General features: G+C 35.7%; 1 protein-coding gene across 4 annotated transcripts in view; it reads right to left on the minus strand.

Annotated features, from left to right (window-relative positions):
- The window catches only part of Scaf11 (SR-related CTD associated factor 11), a 50911-nt gene that overhangs the window by 19871 nt on the left and 12421 nt on the right, over positions 1 to 18619 (minus strand). For 2 of the 4 annotated variants that reach the window (XM_076556674.1, XM_076556673.1), the window contains exons 2-6: positions 15598 to 15679; positions 13324 to 13481; positions 4249 to 4326; positions 1506 to 1606; positions 680 to 744 (exon numbers count right to left, since the gene is read on the minus strand). In XM_076556674.1, coding sequence (XP_076412789.1) covers positions 680 to 744; positions 1506 to 1606; positions 4249 to 4326; positions 13324 to 13481; positions 15598 to 15658 — 463 coding nt within the window. In that variant the 5' untranslated portion in view covers positions 15659 to 15679. Of the gene's footprint in view, positions 1 to 679; positions 745 to 1505; positions 1607 to 4248; positions 4327 to 7726; positions 7895 to 13323; positions 13482 to 15597; positions 15680 to 18619 lie in introns of those variants that run through there. The other 2 variants (XM_076556675.1, XM_076556676.1) reach the window with 2 other exon arrangements.

Genomic DNA, 18619 nt, shown 5'->3' on the forward strand with positions numbered 1-18619 from the left:
ACACACACACCCAAAAAAAGGAAAAGGGAACTGCCTGAGAGGCTTTTTCTGTAAGCTGAATTTACTATAAATGATGAACACAAATCAAACCTAATGTTCACCTCAAGGGACAAAATATAGGTAGAATATCCGTAAGGTAATGCTCAACCAATCTACGCAAACACTTGAAAACCCCAAATGTCTAAGATCCACAAACATTTACCAGCCCTTGAAAATGTGGAATAAGACTGCAATACAGGCTACTAAACACTAAGTAATCAGGAAACTTTTTCTCTTGACATACACTTCCTTTCCTTCCATCTCCCTCCAACCTAAACAAAAAGAACAAAAAAGAATAGGGAACAGCATAAATGAACTCCATGAAAGCAAAGCAGCATGGAGTAATTGTGGAGAGAACTAAGAAGTTCTATTATCAACTGTTTTCAAGTTCAAAATATTACTAAGAAATCTGGGGCCAGGTGGGGGTAGCACACGCCTTTAATCCTAGCACTAGGGAGGCAGAGGCAGGAGGATCTCTGCGAGTTTTGAGGCCAGCCTGGTCTACAGAGCGAGTTCCTGACAGCCAGGGATGTTACACAGAGAAACCCTGTCTTGAGGGGGTAAAAAAGAGAGAAGGAAATCTGGCACAAACACTAAGTTACAACACAAACAAAAAGAACACTTAAACAGAGTTACTTACTATTCAACACCTTCAAATCATGAAATCTTTCACATAATACATCTTCTCCAATGGTGTTTCTTTTTCTGTAGATATGAAAGTTTAAAAGGATTTTAAAAAACCTAAAATTTTGTTCTTATTATTTTTTTTAAATGGATTTTCAAGACAGTACTTTTCTATGTACTGTCCTGGAACTCATTCTTAGACCAGGCTGGCCTGGAATTCAGAGATCCGCCTGCCTCTGCCACCCCAGTGCTGGGATTAAAGGTGTGTGCCACCACCAACTAGCTTATTCATTTATTTTTAATTCACTACCCCAAATCTATTATGCATAAATTTTATAATAATCCTGGAAGCCAGTAAATAGTTAAATATTCTCATAAACTCAGATCAAATAGCAATAGGCTAAACTAAATTTTAATATACAATGAGTTGTATTATGTTAGTATTAAAACAGTAATCTTATCGACTTATCATAACTGGCTACTGAGCCATGCAGAATAGAGGCATGAGAGGTTATTAGTTTTTAAAGGAGCAATTGGAAACATCTAGCAAAAAAAATTAAAAAAAATTTAAAAATAAAAAAGCATGCGCTCTCCCCTGGGGGGGGGGAGGGAGCATGCATGAGTGGCACTTACCATTCATTTAAGATTCTCTCCTCTAACAACTTTAACTGGGCTTTATATAGGCAAAAATATTGCTTTACTTAGCAGATGTGGGGATGAATAATAGAAATGAAGGTGAACCTTACCACAATATACTATACATCTGTATGAAGTGCCCAAGTTATTTTTTACTCAATTACTTATGATCATACTGAATCCCACTTGTAAAGTTAATCACTAACCTTTTATCGCTTTTGGAACTTTCATGATAAAAGAGTTGTTTCTTAAAAGACCTTTCGTTTTCCTTGTCTTTTATTTCTCTCAATTGTCTTTTTACTTGAATCTATAAGAAAAGCACAACTATTAGCATACCACACTGCAAACAGATTTTCAATTCTCCCTTATCTTTACAAAGTTCAAGAAACAAAACTGTCTCACTGAAAAGTACAGTCACAGACAGACACTGGTGCACACCATTAATGCCAGCGCTTGGGAGACTCAAGACAAAGCAAGAATTCAAGACCAGTCTGGGCAACATACACATCTCTTTAGCAACGTAATTTCATAAAAATGGTGGAAAATAGTTTGTCTTCCAGAGACTCTATTTTGACTTTTATTATATTTATTATATACATAAAATTATTAAATAATATATATTTAATACATTTATTATATTAACACTTTTCTCCAAGACATATATGATAATTTGCGTATTTGGTAAACAGATAAGCAAGTGTAACAAGCAGATCCTTCTGTTTTGTGTATACGTTTATTTCCAAGTATGAGTAAACTTGTGGAGGCTAAAGGAAAGCTTCAGGTATTTTCCTCAGGCATCACTCACATTTTTGTTTCCAAAGCCAGGTCTCTAGTAGGCCTGGAACTAGTTTCTAAGTAAGCTATACTGCTGGCCAGCGAGACCCAGGGCAAGAATCACAGCACACACTACCACTCCAATTATTTTTCAAATGCAGGCATGGAACTCAAGTATAGCATGAATCTTCAAAGTTCTTATTAATAAAATCAAACCTGAGCCAGGTATTGGGGTGAACACTGGAAGATCAGAGAGACAGAACAGGCCACAGCCACCTCACCTCGCCAGTTCCTCAGCTAATCCTGTTTCCTCAGACTGGAAGCCTCTGAGTCTTCATCCAGAATGAATCTCAGCTGAACTGCTGCTCCAAAGCCTGAAACCTTAACCAGCTAAAAGCTTAACCAGCCAAAAGCTTAACCAGCCAAATGCTTCTAGTTTCTGGTCTTCACGCCTTATATATCTTTCCTTTCCATCATCACTCCCTGGGATTAAAGGCTCGCTTTCTGGGATTAAAGGCGTGTGTCACCATGCTTGGCGGTATCCTTGAACAGATGGATTTCTGCCTCTGGAATGCTAGGATTAAAGGTGTGGGTGCCACCATTTTCTAGCCTCTGTATCTAGTGCCTGTTCCATGTTCTGACCCCAGATAAGTTTATTAGGGTGCACAATGTTTTGGGGAACACAATACCACACTCAAGTACATATGCTTCTATGGCAAGCACTTGACTGGTTGAGCTACCTCCCCAGCACACAAATCTCTTTTTTAACAGGTTTTATTTGCATTGCAATACTGTTTGTACTTTATATCAAGACTCACGAATAAAAATATACCAAAACAAGTTAAAAAATACCTACACTGAAAACTAATGCTAAAAGAGTTGTTTTTCTATGCCCTCCCCTCCAGTAACCAAGCTGTCATGGAGAGCAATTTTTCCCTTCGAGGTATCATATACATTGTGGTTTTTTTCTTAAGCTATTTATCATTTATTTTCACATATTTATTATGTTTCTCATACATCTTACTTACTCACCACTGTCCTGTCCTATCTTCCTCTTTTCCTCATGAACTCAGGAATGTTTCTATTTATTTGCTTCTTTTTACAAGCCAAAAATCAACAATAACTATATTACTCATGTTTAAGAAGAGCCAGAGGAACAGGCTGCTGTGAGACTGAGAGTCCTAGAGATGTCCGAGAGGCTATACCCATTATGTCCCATCAACAAGGATGGTACCAACAGGTATACTAACATGGAGGTGGGAGACCTCAGAGGGCTTCAGCCCTAGACACAGAACTACAGCAGCCTAAGGGGTGCTGAGACAGAGGAAATGGCCTTCCCCAGGAAACAGTCCCTAGTTGGCTATCCAATACCAAGTCATCAGCCCTGAAATCATATACATACAAGGAACACTTCACAGACAGAGTAGGTTGTTTTTATATATTTAGGGATATATAGATATACATATACACAAACATATATATGTAACAACAATTAAAGAAAAAGAGGCCGGAGGCCATAAAATATGAGAGCTATCAAGGCAGGAGGAGTACGTGGGAGGAATCGAAGGGAGGAAAGGGTAAAAAGACATAATTATATTTTAATTTAAAAAACTAAAGAAAAAATTTTAATATAATGACTCATACTAATAACATCAATGGCATTTTAAGAACAAAGATGTTAATTTGTGTTTAATTTTATTTAGCTAGTCTCCAAATTATGTTTTTCATAATGGTTTTATTTGGAGCTTAAGTTTTATGGAAGCTTATCTTTGAATCCAATACTGGAATTAAAATTTTTTGATGAAATAACATATTTACAGTGCTGCCCAATTAAAAACTGTTTCAAAATACAGGAAACAATCATGCTGATGATATTTTGGAAATATAAGTATTCTGTAATTAAATACAAAACTTCTTTTAAAGCATCTAATCTACCACATCTGTACAATATAAGGTGACCACTGTGGTATGCCCACTCTAGAAGGCAAAGGAAAAAAGGTCCAGTATTTCAGTAACCAGCATTGAAAGCTGTGAGCTTGCCAGGCTAAAGAGAAATACGTATTAAACTTAAAGATGAATAATTTTTAGAAAAACATTAACTAGAAATCTATCAAAGCAAAGTAACTCCAGTTAACACTATGAATTTTCTAAACTCAAAATGAAATCTAAGCTTACCTTAGCACAATCTTCAAATACACTGAGTTGAAAAACAGCCTGAAAAGGTTTCCGGTCAATTGGACAAGAAGCCAGTATCTGAGAAGTGATAAAAAATTATATATTTACAAATGGGTCTTTAGAAGAAATCACAATTAGACTACACTAAATAGTTATAATTTTCCACTATCACAGAAATATACTTTTCCAATTTCAAAATGTAGAGAAAATACTCCAACTATACCATACCACAAAACCACAAGAATCAGCTAAAATTTGCTTCACTCATTCAAAGTAGACATGAGAAGTAAAACACCCACTAAGACACCATTAGGACGTGCTGCTCCAGCGAAAACTACTGGTAAAAATCAAGGCTGTATTTCAAATCTACTGCTCTGCCTTGTAAAGCTGGCTATAATGCTAAGCTTGTGTAATTCTAAATCAGCTATAAAAAGAATGCCTTAAGGAAGCCATTTATATTAATAGCCTATAATTTAACATTTCTGCCAAATTATTTTGACTAAATAGTTACATTAGCAATCAGAACATGACTAAAATATGGAAGAATGAAGTTTCCTCTGGTCTCCTTGGACCTAAATAATCCCTCCAAAAGTAAGTTCTTATGTACTTTTGCAGTTACCCAATATTCATAAATCTTTTTAATGTTACAATTCATATGAGAAATTGCAATTTTTTCTTCTAAATTAATGATCACACATTGGTTCACAGTAATTTTTCTTAACAGTATGGTGTGTCACAAACTTTGGGTTTTTTTTTTTTAAAGACATATAAAGCTGAGCATTATTTCTTATTTTTAAGAGCATATTCAAATGTTTCTTTAAATAAAAAATCTATCCATACTCTTTACCTAATTTTCAAATTAGGTTTCTAAGTCTTCTAATTTTTAATTATGTGTTCTTTATTTTGTAAGGAAATTTGTCTTTCAATTATTTTAGAATTAGAAATCAACCTAATTTTGATATATATTCCTGTGCTTTAAAAAATTTGTATGTATCAACTATAATTCTCTATTATTAAATGTATATAGAAGAATGTATTTATATTATGAAAGTAATTTAAGATGGACTGTTTTGTACTAGGACAGGAGGAAAAACTACAGTCTAATGATGTACTAATTATAGTACATTACTAGTACCTATAGTTACACAAGTGAAAAAGAATCCTAGCAATTTAATGCAATCATCTAAAAGATCAAAGAGAGCTGTGGAATTGAGGTAATTCACTTTATACTATTCTTTACAGGAAAATGTAATTTTTGTTTATATCTAGATAAATGTACATGAGTACAAGTAGAACAAAGAACGTGTGGCCCCTGATCATATAATAACACATTTCCACAAAACTCATGGAGTGATTTAAAAGCGGCTAAAACATAAACTGAGTTACTTTCAATAAAATGTGACTTTTCTATTACTAGTAAGCAGGCTCCAACATGACAATGTTTCGCCACCCGGAAAGAGAAAATGTGGCCTTACTACAACAAACCAGTTCTGACAAGAGACCTTAAGGCACTTCAAATTCTCAGAATTTAGGATGTTATTAATTTGCTACCAAAAAATGTATTTTAAAAGTAGCAACAAAGTACTCTGCATCTTACTAACAATGCATTTGAAATACAGTTTCAATTCAATGAACTGATGTCCTAAGAACAGAACTGCTTGTCAGTCAGCATTACCTATGAAATTTTTAGAGGTTACATTCTTAACATTTATATTGAAACTATATAAAGTACAATCTATGCAGTGCTTTTCATTTTTCTAAAGTTTCCAAGTATTTTTATTTACATTTTAAAGATAATTTTGAAAGATTAACCAGTTAATAAATGAAAATATTTATTTCATTTAAATAAAACACGCTTCTTTCAGTGTTTGTTGAAAATTAAGCTGCATAGAAGCTTTGTATTTACTTTCTTTCCTATTTTCTCTTTTGTTCAAACTCGGGCCCTGTTACATAGATTGTTTGTGCTTCAACTACCTAACTTGTGAAAATGGGAATAAAGAAACTTTAAGCTTTCTATGGTAATTGTTTGCAATTCTTAAGAGAAATGTGTGGTATACACTAGTTCCTACATAAGATCCAGTTTAACTACATTAACAAAAATCTAGGATAACTAACAAAAGGAAAATCTGCAATGTGCTACATATAAAAATGAGAAACGAGTTCTTAAATGATTTATTTTGTTGGTCTACCTGCAATAAATTTATGACCCAATCAGTCAGTGGCTGAAATTGTACCGTCTCATTGTTCTCCTTGTTAAATTTCCTCTCCACACCAGCTAGCCACCATTCTTTCCCACTCTGCTTTGACCTGTTCCAAATGTGGAGGTTCTGGGCAGGATCTCCATCCTTTTTTCCCACTATGACTAGCTGCTTTGGGTCTGACTGGACTCATCTGAATAAGGATCTCCACTGCTATACAAAAACACTCACCAAATGAAAACAGGGAAAAGCAGCAGTAATGAGAAACATCAACTATGTGTTACAATCTGGACACACTTAACTTTCCTAAAGCTGATTTAATTAACACTAGAATCTTAAAATTGCATTATCTTCTCCAGGTAGGAAAAGTTTATTAACACTAGAATCTTAAAATTGCATTATCTTTTCCAGGTAGGAAAAGTTTAAGAAATAAGACCAGAAAAGTAGATAAAAATGCTTTTGCTGGGAAACAATACTGCCCATGTCATCCGTAAAAATATATATTGTAGAAGAACATTTGAAGAAGGAAACAGCAATCTAGTATTTATTCTCCATTTAATAAAATAATTACAGAAGTCAATGGAAAAATCAAAACGTTTAAAAAATTAATGACTATTTTTCTTAATGTACCCTTTACACATCAAAGTTCATTATATGTACAAGTATCACATCACACATCATGTGATAATTGCACGGCTTTAATAGAAAAAAATTACATCAGGGTTTATTTTGTTTTTAAATGGCTTAGAGTGGCTACTTCAAGGCATTCCCAAGGGATTCTTATCCCTACATTTGAGAGAAAATCCCAAGACACTTTGGTCATCAAAGTATAGTTTTCAAAGTAGTTTGTTTGGCTAGAAATACTAACTGAATTTTTAAGCTTCAAAGTTTTAAAAGCCCCTATTTAAAACTAATATAGATAAAAATTAATGTTTTAAATGTTTAACTTTAAAGACTATTAAACTTTTTATATGCAAAATTTTTATGTTCACCATTTTGATTCCTCATCATACAACAAAAATACCATTATTTACCTATTTAACATGTGACTTTAAGTAATTTTCAAAGAATCTAATTAGTCCCATAATCAAAGTATCTAAGAACACCAATCAACTTTATGATACAACTACAAAGTTAATAGAACTTGCTCACTGTTTTACAGTGTAATGTATATTAAAAACAGAGCACATATCTTACAGCAAATGCTCTGTACTGTTATATAAGGAGGCAATTTTGATAGAAAAAAAATTATCTTTCCTAATGATTTCAGTATAACATACCCTAGTATTCTGAAGCGTTGTAAATTCCCAGCTCAGACAAACCCATATTTAAATGTAAGAACAGGAAGCCTTCCTTATTTGGGAATTCAGGGTTGTTGGTTTCTAATATTTCTTGCTTCCTGATGCTGCTCTATCCTCAATCACATAGGCTGCCTATAGATAGCCCTCCTAGAGAGAGAGAAGCAAGTGTTAAGGAAGTGTTGAAAGACTAAGTCTCAACACCTGTGCTTACAGGTAGGTTTTCCTATTCACGGGTATCTACAACACCTATGTCTGCCACTAAGAAATAAAACATGTTATGTACAAAATTACAGTTCAAAATCAAAGATGATTTAGGGATGCATACCATTAGAGAGGTTAGTGCTTATTTTAGAACTGTTGACCATCACCCCTTCCTCAGTGACAGTTCCAACATAGCTAAAGTGCTCACCTATAGTCCCTATCATATCTAAACATTCATTCAAAACAGCTTCTGCCAATGTGCATTTGGCTGTTTGTTTTGGGTTGGTTTGTTTGTTTTTTGAGATAGCGTTTCCTCTGTGGAGCCCTAGCTGTCCTGGGACTTGCTCTGTAGACCAGGCTGGCCTTGAACTCAGAGATCCACCTACCTCTCTTGCCTTCTGAGTGCTGGGATTAAAGGCATGCGCCAGGACCTCCAGCACACATCCGGTTCTTTACACCAGCTTTCAGAAACACATTCATAAAATTAATGGCTGTCAGTGATAAAATTAACACTAAGAATGCATTCAGTATTGCATTGAAAAGGAATGTTTGCACATTCACCAAGATACACTGTTAACACTAGGGTAGTATTATACTTTCTCTAATGTTGTCTGACATCTAATGATTAAGGTTCTTTTCCTAGTATACAAACAGAAAATTCAGTCAATTGCCTATACAGATCATTTTAAATATTCTGACATTTACAACTAGCCTATATAGAAATATATATCGACATATTGATTTACTTGACTGATGAAAGACTGTTAGATGAAGATTCTCACACATATTCTTATATTGTTTAGGTAACAAGTGTCAGCTGCTCTCAGATCTTGACCTTTGCTGTGTAATCCATCTGAACACACACTTGCACCTGTCTGTCCTCAACACTGCCCTTTAGGAGCTCTGTGTCACCTTCAGAGTATCTTCATTTCTATTTTCAAGACTGCCTTTGCTAACTGTCCAGTTTGACTTCATTAACCTTTCATTCTCAGACGAAAGCTGTCAGCATTCCACAGGAATAGAGGACTGAGTTAAATAAGTTCAACAATTTACCTATGTAGGGAAACTAATTACATTTTTTAAATCCTTAAAAAAAAAAATACATAAAAAGAGAAGAACCTCAGTAGTTATCAAGACTATACTAGTCACACACATTATAAATACATGTCCTTGTAATGCAGCACATCTAGCTCAGTGCAGAACATGTGCTTAGCATGCTCAACATTGAGTTCTCAGATCAGTACTCAGCACCAAAAATAAATATAGTATAAACCTGTAAATATGCACTGCCTCTAAGTTCTCAAGCCTTAACTCTCCAAATACCCAAACCCAGAGTAAAATCCAATCTTCTTATTCAGTACATGTAGGCAAGCACATATCTGGTCTGTAGAGGATGGCAATTACGACAGCTGCCACTACTCCCTTCGATGCTTCAGACTTTTCTAGCCCTCCCCTTTGTATTTTAAATGTGCAAGCTCAGATCGTTGAAATTAAACTTCGGTGTGCTCAAAGCTCTATTAAAAATATATTCATGTGATGATGTATGGTATTTTGCTTGTGTTCTGACAAACAAAGCTTGCCTGGAGAAATGTAGACAGGAGCCTACATTTCAGTCTGAGGATTTGTAGAGACAGGATGCCCTATTAGGTCTGAGATTTCGTACAAGTAAAAAGTCTAGTGGCCGCTGCTCTGCTTCTCTGATCTCCAGGCAAGCTTTATTTGTCAGAACACAAAGTATCATACAACATCGTGTGTGTGTGTGTGTGTGTGTGTGTGTGTGTGTGTGTGTGTGTGTGTGTAGGTGTGTGTAGGTGTGTGTGTGCGCGCGCGCACGCATGCACCTTAAGAGTATGTGTGTGCACTATGTGAATGTAAAAACCCACAGAAGACAGAAAATGGGGTAAAATCCCCTGTAACTGGAGTTAGAGACTATTGTAAGCCATCACGTGGGTGCTGGGAATTGAACCAGGTCCTCTGAAACAATGGCCAATGCTCATAATTGCTGATGAGAAATGCAGTGTGTGAGAATAAGAAACCTTTTAGGTGGAAGGGTAAACTTTAGCACACTGGCTCTAGCATACATATCAGTACAAAGGCCTTTTCTAAATTTGGGGATTCTTAGCCCCAACAGTGATGGTTTACTAAAACTGTCAACAGGGCATTTCTCTTTCTTCTACTCCCCCTTCCTCTTATTTAAGACAGAGTCTTGCTGTACAGCCCTAGCTGGCCTGGTACTTGCTATGTATCCCAAGCTGCCTGCCCTCTTAACTTGTGACAATCCTCCTGCCTCAGCTTCCCAAGTACTGGGATTGCACGTGTACAGCACCATAATGGCTTTTCAGAACTCTATGCATCCTGGTTACACTTTTAAGCTAAGAGGCTTGCCATCTAACAAGTCTCTTAACTAAACATAGTTCTAAGAGGTTCGATCTGTTCTAGTGTACCTACAGCAGGCCACTAGGTTCGGGGGCCCTCAACACTGGCATAGTGGAATTAAGCTGAAGCATTTTTCCTAAGTAAAGTAAATTCCATGATATATGCAGAGATCACAGACAGTCAATTACTTTACCACTTCAATTTTGTTAGTTTCTTTGTTTAATTACAGAAACAAGACTTTAGAACACAGAGAAATTCAAACTAATTTTTATTTGAGGAATATTTGAGGTACTTTAGAGATATAATAAATTTCAGAAGTGTGTACAAAATAAAAAATACTACACTAAAATACATTCAAACTTTTCTAAATACCAGTTTCTTATGATAAGAATTTCTTCAATGCTTAAAATAAGGTGGAAAGGGGAGGGTGTGCTTGATATTCTTTCTTTCTTTCTTTTTTTTTAAAAGATTTCTTTATTTATTATGTATACAGCATGTATGACTACAGGCCATAAGAGGGCACCAGATCTCATTACAGATGGTTGTGAGCTACCATGTGGTTGCTGGGAATTGAACTCAGGACCTCTGGAAGAGTAACCAATGTTCTTAACCTCTGAGCCATCTCTCCAGCCCTTGATATTCTTTCTTAATCATACTTCAGTGAACCTCAACTACAAACTGCCGCATAGCTGAATCTCTGAGAAACACAAAAATCTAGAAAAATGATCCAGAATGCATTCTATGCTTTTTCTTATATATTTTCAAGTTGCACAATTTTACTTTGATATCTATATCTCTCTTAGAAATGGACATTAGTAAAAATTTAGATTCTTAAAAATTATTTTAACTTTAGGCTCCTCTTGAGATGTCTGCAAATTACTGCTGGAGTCTAGAGCCCAGACTTTGTACTTAAAATAATGAATTGTCATCACAATAAAAGACTGAATGAAAACTTAGAAGCCTAAGTCAGTCTGTAAACATGCATTATTCGTGATTTATAATGAACAATATTTTAATATGATTGTCCTATTGTTACTGGTCAATTTATTGGCTTACTGATGGCTGTTATCTCCACTAGGGACAATGAAATAGTTCAGAATGTTCTCTCTTCTCTCCTTCCAAGGTTACTTACTTTGTTAAACAGTACTACAACTCCACACTACCCTGTAATCACAACTTAAGACAGCAGTACAATAGTACACATTTTGAAAAAGCAATTTCACTTCAATATTTCACTGTTTATTTTCAAAAGAGTATTAGGGCTGGAGAGATGGCTAAGTAATTAGGAACATGTATTGCTCTCTTGTAGAAGACTCTTTCAGCACCCACGCTGGCAAGTTCACAATTAGCTTTAACTCTAACTCCAAGGGCTCAGATATCCTCTTCTGGCCTTTGTAGGCACACACACACACACACTCACTCACACACACTAAATTTTTTACAAAGTAACAAAAAGCAAGGAATATATTATATGTAAAAAAAGGCATTGACCTTTACATATATTGCCAAGTATTTTCAAGTTTAAAATATATGAATTAAAATATAGTCAAGTTTACCACTGTTTAGTGCCATTAAATACGTGCAGTCTACTACCTAGCCATTACGACTTCTCAATACGTACCCCAGAGAAACCTGTAACTTGTACACCATGATAAAGCTTATGTTGAAAGCTGCACTTGAGGTGGGAAAGGAAGGAGAATCATGCACATTCTAATTGTCTTAAAGAAAAACACAGTATTTTTGAAGTTCATAATTATGTACCCACTGAACACAATCAGGAAAAAGACTGAAACCTTCAACTCAACTCATGCAGTAACAGGGTTTCTCAACTCCCACCCAGTCAGATTCATATACATCACAGATGCACTAAATCCAATAAAATTTACATCTGTAGTTGAGTGGTAGAGAAAAGGCATTATTTCAGTAATCAGTACTGCAGTTACATATGGACATTTAACAACAATATTCTCCCAAAACTCTATTATTTTTCCCAAAAATATATTTTCACCTATCTGTAGTCTCTTCTTGTCAAAGACTAGTTAGGTTTTTAATCTAAATTAAAAGTTTCTTCATATATTCATTAATTCAACTAGTATAACGAACCTCTTGCAGAGGTAAGCAGAAAGACAGCATTCTCATACATGAAGTTAGTTTTTCAATGAGATTAAGGAACATCCAAGTACAAGAAAAAACAATTTTGAGATACACCTAACTTTTACTAATTTACTAATTTTTATACACTCACAAAATATAAATCAGAAAGCATGATATAAACAGTGAATTTAAATTTATAAATTGTTATAAATTTATAATTTATAACAACAGGGCTTAAGATTAACATATACTTCAATTTATTTGGCCCAAACTGATTTAATATATTCAAAGTCCAAAATATCTTGTTTCTTAATTATTTTTTAAAAGATTCTAAAGTAAAATCTGTAACTCAGACTCTGAAATTAATTTATAATTAATTAAAAATAACAACTATAAAATATAATTCTGAATTGACAATATCCTCCCAAGCTGTGAGATCTAGGCCAAATTACAGAACATAATAAGCAAGATCTGTAAGCTTTAAAGTGAAAAGACACCATAACATCTATTCCAGTTATTCCATCCGTTAATATAAAGAACTCAAATAAACCTCTAAAAATTCTCTGAAAAACATTTTTTAAAAAAAAGCAAACAGGGATGTTATTAGTAGCCAGCAGGTAATAGCCTCAAAGAGTCAGAAAGATGTTTGGCCTGCTCTTTCTGTAAGGTTTTCTTCAAAGTATAAATTAAAATCCTTTAATTATAAAAGTATGAAAAGGCTGAGTAAAAAAAAAAGGAAATATGCAGACAGAATGCGAACAAACAGGGAAATATGCCTAAAGTAGCGGGGAAATTATCTTTATACAAAATAATTTATGAAAGGCAGTAGCACTCTTGAAGCGAACTAAGACTGTATAGGAAATGAAATGCAGTAACCTCTTCCCCACACTTACTCTCAGACTCACCTCCGCCCACTTAAGAATACAGGTCATACAGAAGACATGATTACAGCTTTCTGGAAAACCAACTTCCTTTCCTAAGAGGCAACTAAGACATATTGGACATCTGTCTGCTTCACTGTACAATAGGCCAGAGGTACCAGCATTATTTCTGTTTTCTTCACCTGTAAAAAAAAGAAAACAGTCATGTTTTCTAAAGCCCACAAACCAAAGACTTACGCTCATAAGCAATATCCTCGAGCCACACCTCCTACTCTGCAATTAGATCTTAGATAAATGACAAACATACTCTAAGTTCAATAACACCAACGTTTCCTTGTGTGTAGTGTGTGTGTGTGTGTGTGTGTGTGTGTGTGTGTGTGTGTGTGTGTGTTTATGGAAAGAATAGGAAGATTCTAGGAAATTTAACTCAGACCTTGTATATGCTAAGCACATGCCCTACCTACCACTTAGATACATTCTCAATCAACTTTCATATTTCAGTGGGGGAATGGGGACATAAATAAACCATAATTTAATTTTAAAGTATTATTTACCTGGTTCAAATGTTGTAACTAAAAATAACTATAGTGACAAACCTACTCATACACTCAACCACTTCCACCAAATCCAACAATAGCTCTTAAGTTTTTTTTGTTACTCCAATATTTTTTTTAATGCACAGAAAACAATTCCATCCTCACCCTCCCTCAGTTAAAAGCATAGTTTCTCAGTCAGGCAGTGGTAGCACACGCCTTTAATCCCAGTACTCCGGAGATAAAGGCATGCAGATTTCTGAGTTCAAAGCCAGCCTGGCTCTACAGAGCACATTCCAGGACAGCCAGGACTACAAAGAGAAACCTTGCCTCAAAAAAAAAAAATTTTTTTTTTTTTTAGAAAAGTGTTTCTAAATAGGTAGGCTGGCTCCAAACTCAGGATATTCCTCTCTCAGGCTCCCAGGCACTAGGATCACAGGGGTGAGGCAACAAACCAGGGTTAACCCTAATATACACTCTTCCATATTTCTTTTCTCTCTTCACATAAACACCAGAATACTATACATACTAACGTGCTTTTTCAAAATAATTCATTAATGGACATTTCATTTGTTTTCAACCACTGGCTATGACAAACAATGTTGATCATGGAACCCAGAACTCCACGCATTAGGCAAGTACTCTACTAAAGAGCTTACATCGTAACGCAATCATCTCACATTTCAAAAAGTGTATCTATAGATCAATTCTTAAAAAATGGAATAGATGTCCAAATCTGTCTCTGTGAGACCTGTACCGATTTAAACTCCTAACAGTAATCAACTTACACAAAAGCATGTATACTGGGTCATAAGCAAGCAACAGAAACTGTACAATTCAATACAACCTGGAGCCTTCCCAGACAGGGGAACACACTAGTCTGAAAGATAGATCAGAATTAAACCAAGACAATCAAATGGAGCTCACATGGTTCCAGTATGAGTCTAGGATAAAGGAAATACAAATTCTATAAAGAATATCTGAACTGGGCATTTAGGATTTCAGATCAAGCTTATCAAATAAAAACTCTATTAGGCACACACATAATAACAGACATACAACACAGACAAAATACCCATACACTTAAAGTAAACAAACAAACAAAAAGATTAACTATACAGGATAAGAAAATATTAATGCTAACTATTAAAACTTTAAAAATAAAGATGGTCAAATAGCTCAGTGAGTAACATGCTTGCCAATTCCCAGAAAACACATTTTAAAAGCTGGCCAGTAACACATGCTTATAATTCCAGTGCTAAGGAGGCAGAGTCAGGCCAATTGCTGGGGCTTGCTGGCCAACCAACTTGAAAAGTCCCAGGCCAATGAGAGACCCTGTCTCCAAAAGAAAAGAGAGAAAATGGTACCTGAGGAACAACACTCCAAACACCCAAGGTTGTCCTCTGGCCTCCACACACACGTACATGTACACATGTACATGCACAGGAACACACACACACACACACACACACACACACACACACACATACACACACCCTAACCCAGAAACTCCTAAACCAGTAGAGAGAAGAGGAAGAGGAGGGGGAGGAGGAGGAGGAAGAAGAGGAGGAGGAGGAAGAGGAGGAGGAGGAGGAGACCAGCAGTTTAACTAAAAATGCTCAATCAATGAAAACACGAGAAGGAAAAGTGTGCAATTCTTGATACTATAAAAATGACAGAGTGTAAAACTTCAGAAATCTTAATTTTAAAGTCTAGTGACACTGTTTGACTTTCAACACACGGGCTTTATAAAAAACAAAGTTACCTTCCATATCTTCACACTCCTGATCACCCACATTCTGATTATACACAGATTTCTTCTTCATCTCTCCTTGTGAAGGAGTTTCCTATAGGATAAATCATGAGAATGTTTGTTTGCCATTTACCAACCATAAAAATCTTAAAAGTTTCTGAACTGAAAGAAATCACTTTACACATAGAAAGAACAAACCCTATCAGTCTGTGGACAACCCAGTGCTCTTATTAAAATGATTTATCTATTGTTATTGGGGGAACGGGGTGCGTCATGTCACAGTTCACGTGCAGACGTCCGAGGATAACTGCGCAGAGCTGTTGTCCTCTACTGTCTACCTGTGAAGTGGGTTCTCGGGACTGAACTCAGACTGACAGGTTGTGCTGCAAGTGCCGTTACTCAATTAAGCCATCTCACCTACTCAAAAACCCAGTATCTTTCCACAGTACTTAGATCAAGAAACAAAGAGTTGCTTAATTGACAGGACCTAGAATCACCTTGGAAACAAATCTCTAGACATGACATAAAATGGGAAGATCACCCTAAATAACTGTGAATGAAGCATGCCCCAGATACATAAAAAAGAGAAAGCTGGCTAACAAGCAGAATGCACTGATCTCTGCTTCCTGCTCAGACTGGACAATCTGGTCAATGTGCCCAGCCAGCATCCTGCTCCTGCCACTTAACTTTCCCCCACCAAGTTGGTATTTATCCCCTTGAATTCTAAGACAAAATAAAGCCTTTCTTCAATTATTTCTAGTGAGGTATTTTGTCACAAAAACTAGAAAAGCAAGTAACTAACCTAAGTTTTATATAACTATTAATTAGCAAGGGTTAAATGATAAATTTCATTACACAGACATAAGTAAACCCAGACCTAAGGAAAAAGTGATCAACTTAAAATAGGATTATCTGGTAAACTGAGGTTTTATGTGGAACTTATGATATTCAAGCAACAACAGAATATGGAGAGATAAAATAGGTTCACAGAAAATCTATACAAAAAATCTCCACAAGGCATCTATAATTACATACAACTTCCCCTACTATTCACGCCCCACACCAGAGTACGTTATTTGTTAAAAATCAATGAACCGCCGGGCGGTGGTGGCGCACGCCTTTAATCCCAGCACTCGGGAGGCAGAGCCAGGCGGATTTCTGTGAGTTCGAGGCCAGCCTGGGCTACCAAGTGAGCTCCAGGAAAGGCGCAAAGCTACGCAGAGAAACCCTGTCTCGAAAAACCGGAAAAAAAAAAAAAAAAAAAAAATCAATGAACCTTATGTGATACAGTATTATCACTCAAAATACAGTTTCTAGAGTATTACACTCTTGGTGTTGTACACCCTATAGGTTTTGACAAATGTAAGACATCTATTAACCACTCACAGCGGTGGTGTCTCAAGAGGTTCACTGCCAACAATCCATCTGTGTTCTGCCTACTTACTCCTTCCTACTCCAAATCCCTGACTACTACTGACCTTTCTAACTGTCCCCATAGTTCTGCCCTCGTTAGAATATTATCTGCTTAGAATCATAGCTTATATCCTTTTCAAACTGTTTCTCTTAGTAATATGCATTGAGGTTCCCTCTTTATTTTCCTCACCATATATTAATTGCATGAAACAATGAGTGCCATTGTGGAATTTTCCCATCTATGCCTATTTCATACCATGATCATGACCATACTCATCCCTCTCCATTCTGCCCCTTTTCTTCCCACTAATCCTTCCCTCTTCCCTAATAGTTCCTTCTGGTTTTATATCTCCCCTCACCTTTTCTAAATCCCCATGACTGAAAACATGTGATACCTGCCTGAATCTGGCTTTTCTCACATAATTTCCAGTTCCATTGTTTTTCCTGAAAATGCTGTAATTTCATTTTTCTTATAATTACTAACTTAAATGACAAAAACCAAACCTAAAGCCCTTAAGGTTTTTTTAATCACTAATTCCATAATGCATGTTATGTCTCCTGAAGAGAAACACTGTATGTATAGAAAAGAATTTACACTTAGTAATGAAACTTATGTCTATTAGAGAAAAAAAAAAGATCACTGAGATATTTCAGACTTATTTTATAACCAAACATTACCACAAAACTATAGGAACACTCACCAAGAGCAGTATACCCTTACACCTAGCAAGCAAAAGAACCAAGAGAGGAAGGTATTGTGGGTGGCAGGATAGAAAGGGAAGATTTGGCGACTTTTGTTGTTAAATCCTTCTAACCAAAACAGAACAATGGTCAACTAAATGGTAATTCCTCCCCAATTTACCAACCTTACGAGAGAGAGAGAGAGAGAGAGAGAGAGAGAGAGAGAGAGAGAACACAGATAACTACACAGGGCACAAAAAGTAAGTCTGTCTTATTTCATTTGTACTGCAAAATACTTAACATTGTGTTCTCCATAAATAACTGGAACTTATTTCTCACAGTGCTGTACTGTCAGATTTGTATTTGGTAAAGGACCAGTTCCTGCTTCCAAGATGGTGCCTTACTGTAGTGGCCTCACATGGCATAACGGACAGATGGGTAAAATGGCCAGGCTGGTCACCTCTCCAGCCCTTGAAGTGACTAATTCCGTCCCAGAGGGCAGAGCACACATGGCCTAACCACCCCTCAAAGCTCCACCTGTTCACACTACTAGTACTCTAGGAATTAAAGATTCAACATGAAAATTGAAGGGGATACACATGCTCAAACTATGACAAAACTCCAAGAGTTCAAGATTAAAATAAATCAAAACAAATGATCAAATAGACTGATTATTATAAGGAATGAGAACAGACTTCAACTACAATAAGGGGGAAATGAAAATGTTCAAAATGTTGTTTGTGAATTGATAGTACTTTATTTCTTTTTAAACAAAACTTTTAAATCTTTATGAGTTTTAACTCCAGAACTAGTCTCTCATTTTAAAGAAATACTGTAATTTTTTAAAGGTTTCTTGACACATGATCACCTTATTTGTAGCAATCTGTTACATATTGATATACATTGCTACAATGAATAAACTCTAGAAAAAGTTATTATA

Source organism: Peromyscus maniculatus, chromosome 20 (genome assembly GCF_049852395.1).
Source record: "Peromyscus maniculatus bairdii isolate BWxNUB_F1_BW_parent chromosome 20, HU_Pman_BW_mat_3.1, whole genome shotgun sequence".
NCBI lineage: Eukaryota > Metazoa > Chordata > Mammalia > Rodentia > Cricetidae > Peromyscus > Peromyscus maniculatus.